The sequence below is a fragment of the Asterias amurensis genome, chromosome 11 (genome assembly GCF_032118995.1).
Source record: "Asterias amurensis chromosome 11, ASM3211899v1".
NCBI classification, from domain to species: domain Eukaryota; kingdom Metazoa; phylum Echinodermata; class Asteroidea; order Forcipulatida; family Asteriidae; genus Asterias; species Asterias amurensis.
In genome coordinates, this window is record NC_092658.1 from 16637139 (window position 1) to 16645379 (window position 8241).

The 8241-nt window shown below is 43.3% G+C and overlaps 1 protein-coding gene across 1 annotated transcript; it reads left to right on the forward strand.

Moving 5' to 3' along the window:
* Positions 1-585: 585 nt before the first annotated feature.
* LOC139944532 (uncharacterized) lies at positions 586-7989 on the forward strand. The gene is made up of 5 exons (XM_071941576.1): positions 586-770; positions 982-1025; positions 1240-1305; positions 1540-1603; positions 1777-7989. The coding sequence occupies exons 1-5, from the start codon at positions 702-704 to the stop codon at positions 4984-4986; spliced, it is 3453 nt and encodes a 1150-aa protein (XP_071797677.1). The 5' UTR covers positions 586-701; the 3' UTR covers positions 4987-7989.
* Positions 7990-8241: the final 252 nt, after the last annotated feature.

The following is an 8241-nucleotide window of genomic DNA, read 5'->3' on the forward strand; positions in this document are numbered from 1 at the left end:
TGTAGTGTGTAAGTGTGCAGAGAGACCCTCGTTAATAATACTGGCTGGCTGGCGAGGCCGGGGAAAATTCACTCGAGTGAATGCCCGTATGGGGACGCGGGCAGAAAAAAAAACATAAGAGTGAGAGGTCTGTACGACGAGAGGAGAAAAAAAAAATATCGAATTCCATCGCGGCAGTGCAGTCCATCAACACGCACAACTACTAGCCATTAATAAGCGTCAGCGCATTAGGGCTAGGGGCCAGATCGTGCTGTGCACCGACCGACCGGGCTGGTTGATTCCATTTCAACGGTGCAACGGGCCAATAACATCGGGCTAGCCTCTCACTGCACACAAGCATCATCGAGACTGACTCGTACTGTAGTCTCTCGTTCACTCATACAGTACATATCACACTGTGTGGCGCGCAATACACTACCCAGCCGCTGTGTATTGCATCCGCTCTATGGCTTTTGCAATCGCGTGTGCTGTATGGCTAGCTTAGGCACACACCCAGATAAATTCAACGACCTTGTTGATCTGTGCAGTGCTAGTGCATGCCAGTAGGGTTTATCAGCGAGGTTTAGACGCAGGGTGATTGGACCGCTGCACTGCTAACCCACGGAAGGGGACAAGACACAACACAAGACGGTAGCTGTTCGACTTTCAACGACAACATCATCTTCTAAAACCAGTCTGTGTGATTGTTCCTTCCCGCCAATATGGAGTTGTCTGAGATTGGAGAGAGTGTTTACGCCGCGGAATCGCTACTAAATCGGAGAACTCGTAAGGCAAGTATATCACAGCAACTATCCACGACCATATTGTATGATGAATAGCAATCGTCTCTCTGCTAGCTGTGACAGCCAGCCGAGAGTAGTGGATAGAGGAGTGGGCAATCTTATCCGCTAGCTACAGCCAGCGCCGCATAATACATGCGCGCTATAATACATGGGAGACGACTAATTCACCCTTACGTTCTTTTGTATTAATCTAACACAGGGCAAGCCGGAATATCTCGTCAAGTGGAAAGGCTGGTCAGTAAAGTAAGTATTTGAATTCACTGCACGGCTCACTGTATAAATCCCCCCTCAGTGTTCATTTGAATATTCCATTTGAATTATAGGTGTTTACTGGTTCCTTATTCGGTTTTTGAAATATTCCATGGGAATTAGATGTATTTACTGGTTCAGTATTCGATAGGACATGTGTACTGGGCTTAATTAATGATTCCATCCCGTTCACACCATGTCCCTATAGGTACAGTACATGGGAACCAGAGACGAATATACTGGACAAGCGCCTCGTGGACGGTTATGAAGACAGGTAAGTAAAGCACACATCGCCCCGCACTATGTATTTATGCGCCTAGTGGCTCTCCTTTTTTTGCATACTACGTGTGTACGTGCCCGTACATAATGAGTTCCACATCGTGTCAATATGGCTGTGCGTACGTGCTCGCAATGGGGAGCACTACTGCCGTTGGAAATTTCAATCCCGTTTTGTCGATCGACACTCACTGTTATATTATTCTCTCTTTATTTTTTGAACCCGTTCTAGGCGCAGAGAGTTGGCTTCCCCTGCCGGGCAGAGAGGACGTAAGAGAAAGAGGCCCCTCTTAGACGTAAGAATGACATTTCGTTGTTTTCTCCGACCTATAAAACCAACACAACTTCTCGATGAAAACCCCGCCCTTTGCGAATGAATTGAACCGTCCCCGAAATATGATAATGAATTGAAATTTGATATATTTACGAATGAAGTGGGCATAAAGAGTGCTTTCTTTTCATATTTCAGATTCGTTCGGGGACTGGATTGTTAAGAAATGCGGAACCTAAACCTGAGCCAACGGAGAATAATAATACTACCACGGCGGCAGCAGGAAACGCCTCGGCCCAGGCGGGCGATCAGCCCACAGCTACCGGGAACAAAGACTCGGCGACCGGCAGGGCGACCAATGGCACGGGTGGAAACTCCCTGGATACCGGCGGGACTACACCGGGCAGCGTGGCGGAGGATGACTCCACAACCGACGACGGTGGTGATGATGATGAAGAGCCCCTCGCTAAGAAAACTTTCACCCTGACTGCTGATAAACAAAGACCTCCATCAATTCTCATCAACGGATCAGATGAGATACCTCTGGTGAAGCAGCAGCCGAGTAACCATAGCAACCAGGGTGTGACGACAGTTTTGGCGGGAAAATCAAAAAGTGACCCGGATGAGCAGCAGACGACGAACGGCGTAAAGGATTTAAAACATGGCTCCTCGGTGATTAAATCAAAACACCGGACTAAGTCCTCGAAAAAACTCAAACATGCCAAGGCAATTAAACCACCGAAAGAGGAGCTGACTGGGCTGCTGCGAAAAATAAAGAAGCGCAGAAGAGAGAAGATCAAATCCAAGAAAAGGAAAGAGTCCTCGTCGATTTCGAAAGAGAAGAGAGTCAACGGCGAGAAACGCGGGAAAAAGAAACACAAGAAGAAGCACCGACGTCATCATCGTCGCTCTTCTGATCAGACGGAAGAGGGCCTCCTCCTACTCAAGAAAGTCCACAAATCCCCAACAAAGGATAAGAAGAAATCACGCAAAAAGAAGAAATCTATTCTTCCTCCTCCTCCTTCGGCTGCTGCCAAAATAATTGATTCCACAGTCTGGGATTTTAACGACAGTGATTCGAATTCCACCGCGATTCCAGTAAAGCAGTCGCCGGAGAAAAGACTTCTCTCCCCCGTCAAGAAATCGTCTGAAAAACCCCTTGCCATTCTTCACATTGCCGATAAATCTCTAGGTGCCCTTACGACCGTGGACAATTCTCTATCTCCATCGTCGAAAACTTCAACCGACACATCAACACAGTGCACCATAAAGACCAATTCATCGTCCACAAGCGAACATACGTCTACTAAAAGTCCAACCAAAGCACCACACTCCCCGAAGAAATTACTAACCGCGGAATTATCACCGAACTTTGCAAGAATTTCCGAATGTGACGCCAATAAAATTTCCATCAGGATAACCACGTCCCCACTGTCGCCGAACTCTTCGAAGAAATCAACCGTAGTCCAGTGTGTAAGCCCCGGTAAAACAATCCCATCCGAGAAGTCGCCCAAGCCCGATCGGGCAAACGGTCTTGATAGATCGGCTCAAGCCGAACGGCCCTCAACGTCTGAAAAATCCAAAGTGAGACAGCCCACTTCACCCGTGAGACCACCCACTTCACCGAAATCAACCACTCCTCAACGTTCTCCTGTACGCATCTCTGAAACCACGCCCAAAGCCACGCCCACTTCTGAGAAACCACCAATCACACAGATGCCTACATCTCGTCCATCTGAAACCACGCCCTCCCCAGAGAGATCGCCTACTTCCCAGAAGCCTCACATCCGTCTGTCTGAATCCCCGCCCACTCCGGAGGGACCGCCCACTTCAGAAAACCCACCCACGTCTTCGAAGAGAACGCCCATTATAGAGAGACCTCCCACTTCAGAGAAACTGTCCGTTTCTAAATCACCTCCCAGAGAGCCAGAGAGGAATTTAGTACAGATATCTGTACCCACATCAAAGACGACACCCACATCAAAAACTTTGCCCACATCAAAGACCACACCCACATCAAAAACCTCGCCCACATCAAAGACCACACCCACATCAAAAACATCGCCCTCATCAAAGACTACACTCATATCAAAAACCGCGCCCACGTCAGACAAGCCTGCAGTCACTGCGTCTGAAAAACATTCAAAATCAGAAAGGTCAATTTCTTCTGAAGCCCCGCCCATTACTGAAAAACCTCCAACCTATGGGCGCTCACCTGTATCAGAGGCGGTGCCTGTGTTAACTCTCACCAACGGATCATCGCCCAACAGTTGCGAGAAACTTTACATTTCAACCAAACAGATCTGTGCTAAAAGTCCAAAAATCACGTCATCGTCCATGGAAAGTGAAAAGTTGAAGAAGTCCCCACCTATTAAAAAACTTACTGTGAGTTGCGTCTCCCCGCCCAACTCTAATGGGAAAAGTACCGTTGTAAAGAAAACGCCCACCACGCCCGACCGAGTCACAGAGCAGAAGAATCCACACATTGTACAGAGGCCGCCAATTGCCACAAAAACAATAAGTTACCCGGATAGACCGCCTGCTGCAAAGGCGGCACACCTACCTAAACACACCCTACAAACTGGAAAGCCACCCAGTGACGAGAGGCCACAAATACCTACACCTCCGGCCAAAAAAATGTACGACACGTCCAAGCCATCTCTACTGGTGAGGTTACCCATATCTAATAAACAAATATCCACAGAAAGACCACCCTCCTCTGCGAAATCGCCCAGCTCCCCGAGAACGCCCAATTCCGAACGACCATCCATTCCTGGTGCTGGAGCGCCTGCATGTAAAAGACCGCCCGCATCACTGAAATCCCCCAATTGGGAAAAGGCGCCCATTCCCCAAAAACAGTTGACTGCTGAAAAACTCAATCACAGTGACCGACTGGTGAGCCCGGGTGGGAAACCCAACTCAACAGTAACACAGATTCCTAAACGGGCCCCGATCCGGGATAGCTCGCTGTTACTTACAAGCGGCTACCCTGCGCCTGTTAGCAGTCGCCCGTCCAATAACAACAACACCCAGTCACCACAGCAGCCCCGAAAGGTGACTCCACCAAAATGTCAGAGCAAGAAAGTAGGTCAGCCATCAGCCCGAGCAACGCTGCCCCGGGCTCCTCAGCATGACCCGAATGTACCCCTCGATCTGAGCGTCAACCGTGTTCCAACTCCGTCATCAATTCCTGCAGAAGCCTCCACCAAAATGAAGAATAGCGACGCGTCTAAGCAACATTCGAAACCCAAGCCGTACCCCTCCCCTCCCCCTACCCATCGAATCTGGACCCCGGCTCGACACCACAATCTCGATTACATCGTGGTGACTGACGTCACGGCCAGGAATTTTACGATTACAGTCAGAGAGAGTTATACACCAGAGGGATTTTTCCAGAGCTGTACGTGATGGATTTTGCCCAAGGGGCGTTACGTGACAGTCTGGGGATAATTCTGTTCAAATTATACAGCATAGTAAAGTAAGAGGGGGAAAAACCGCGCGAAAACAAAATAGAGTATGTAACACATCAATGTTGGGCAGGCTGCCGCCTTACCAAATAAATCACAACAGATTGTGTACATAATACCTGAGAGATAAAACAATACATTTTTTGAGCAGTACATAACAATTGTACAAAGAGCTCGCGCTGTGTAAACAATATGACTTTCTCTATTGCCAACACGCATTTGAGGTTTAACCAGCCGTTTTGTTGAAACAATGAATGGCATGGCGGCCGGTTATAATTAATGTAAACATAAAACGCGTTAATGCTGTATATTAAAAAAGCTTATAGACTTGTAATATTATAATCATGTGAAATATATCTGGATGTAACACTACTGTTGAGACTCACTCAGCGTGCTGCTGCTGTACACATGCACACTTCTCACTTACACGCATAATAACCAAAGGGATGGTTAACACTGCACAATTTTATCCCCACTGCATTTTGCTATTTAAGTATACAAGTCAATGTTAAAGGAGTGGGGTACTTTTTGTAACACAAAACACAATGTCCACGGATTTACATTAAACTTGCACAGTTCGAAGATAATGATGGTAGAAGGCTTCCCATAAAATGTGTTACTTTCTTAGGTGCTGTAGTTTTTGATAAATAATTAAAACAATGTCACGGAAATACGTTTTACATGCTAAAATAATTTTGGGGGCTTGTTTTTACTCATTGCTCAAAAACTACAGCACCCCAGTAAGCAACATGTAAAGGTAAGCTTTCAACCATTATTATTTTCAAACTGTGTGAGTTTAATGTAAATCTGTGGATATCGAGTTGTGTGTCCTACAAAAAGGACCAAGACCCTTTGAAGTGGCTGAAAGCTATCGCCTACTTCCCTATACACAGTCAGCACTATCCACTTCCATGTGCTGACTACATGGGTATTATGTTAGCTGTTCATTGGGAGAACTTGTTTAACAATTTTGTAAAGATATGTAAGCTGAATGATTTATAATCAGTACTCACTCTTAAAATTCTCCTTTTTTACCGCAAAACATTGTAGTCACCGCCATAGTTGTTTTTTAGCACGAACCAACAAATATTATGGCGCGGAAATTATCTTGATTAGTAATTCATCTTGTGTGTAAGTAAAAAAAAATCAACGTGCACTATAAAATAGTGCAAGTAGAAAAATGTATGTTGTTTTGTATTTGTGTTAATCGTCATTTTGAGAAGATGAGAAGAAATTCAGTCGTCAAGAAATCCAGAAATGTAGATATGTGTACCTTAGTTCTGGATGTAAGGTAGAAGAAAAACAAGATCGTCATGTTCCGTTTTCTTGTTTTGCACTTGGTGTTTTTCGCAACATGTTTAGTATTAATCAAGTCTTTAAAAATCAGATGGTATATAAATTATGATAACTCGACGCCACCTTCTTCTAGAAAAGAGAATAATGTTGTTATATATGTTATATGAATAGTCAAAAAAATACATAATAGATGTCTATATATGGTTGTATGATATAGCCTTTTAGAAACAGTTGAAAAAGCTATATATATAAATAAATAAATGTTTGTGTTGATGTTTGCTGAGCATTAATGTGTACACAGTGTTGATTAATGGCCAATACCTTCCCTATATACCTTTCACGGTGTGGCCATCTTGATTTTTCTCCATTCCAACTCATTGTAACCAAACTGAGGCTGGACGAAATAATAGTCTGGTGCCAGATTTGCACAATGAGTGTTAGCATTCATTACCGTTTGTGGAAACAGGGAACATGACCAAGATGGTGACAGCGTGATAAAGGTCTATAGCATTTATTTACAATCGTAAAGCTGCGCTGGATTGTCGTGAATTAACCCGATATTACACAGTTGCAGGACGAGTCTACTATCAGACCGTTTTGTGAATGACCTCCTTAAAGCATAGAGTAAGGACAGCTTACTCTATGCTTAAAGTAAGGCCGTATCCAAGTTTACGTCTATGGCTGTTACTAAGGGTGTTGCTAAGGACGTCCTATACCTCTATGCATGATTATGCGGAAAGCCATAGCCGTAGCCATATATGTAGCCGCTAATTTTGGACACGGCTTAAGTCAGCTGAACATCACAAATACTGTGTTTATTTATTTATTTTAGTTGGGGAGGCAGTAATATTACTGCGATGATAATAACTGGGTTCCAAAACAATTAATCCGAAAAGTGTTGTTATATTCTTGTCTGATTAGTTGTTCATTGAAAAGGTTTGCAATTGGTCATGGCTGTTTTGGTCGTCTTCATTTCAAAAAATTATAACTGTGGTTATGCCATCATAGGGGGCCTAGCTGTTTTAGAAATTTGAGGAAACAATTTATGTCTGATGTCATAGGATGATATCAGAATAATAGGTTAAAAGCATCCATAAGAAAAGTTGAAGAAGGGGAACCCCAAATTGCAAACTGGATGCCATTGGAATAAATTGCTTTCTGATAATTTTGTTCTGTGATTTGATGTTCTACAAAGGGGGGGGGGTAGTTTCACAACCTTTCAAAAATTGTCTCAAACGTTCTCACTTTGCCTTGTTTATCGTTGCTTACACTTATTTTGGAGTTATGCAAATATATTTCTGTTGAAAGTTTGCGCAAAAAATGTTTAGTTTTGTAAGTCGCACACATTTTGTACGTTGAGTAATACACAGACCTTTGTGAAATTGTTCAGATTGAAGTAACGAGTGATTAATGTTGCTAGAATTGAAAAATCAACATATAGTTTATTTATTTGTTTATTATTATTATTTGTATTTTTTATATATTTGTTTTTGCATATGTATTTAATATTTGAACACTTTTTTGTGTGATAACATGTCTTAACTCGTTTATACGTAGAACTCTGAGTTGTGCTTTTAAAAAAAAATGCATTTTTATTTGTTTACGTCGTCAAGTAGCAAAGTATATTCAACACCTGTGTATGTAATGAAATTGCAGCAATGTTATAAAAATCAAATGAATAAAAACATTATGTTGTGGAAAAACTTGTTTTGACGTGTTCTCTAATTATGTGCACATTGTTTCGTTCAATCAATCACTCAATCAATCAATCAATCAATCAATCAATCAGAAGACATTATATAGCGCCAATCAATCAATTGCGCTTAAGACAGCTGCATGAAAAAACAATACAATTTTTCGGGAAAAAATGTATTATTTGATAACATTTGATGTCGTTTGA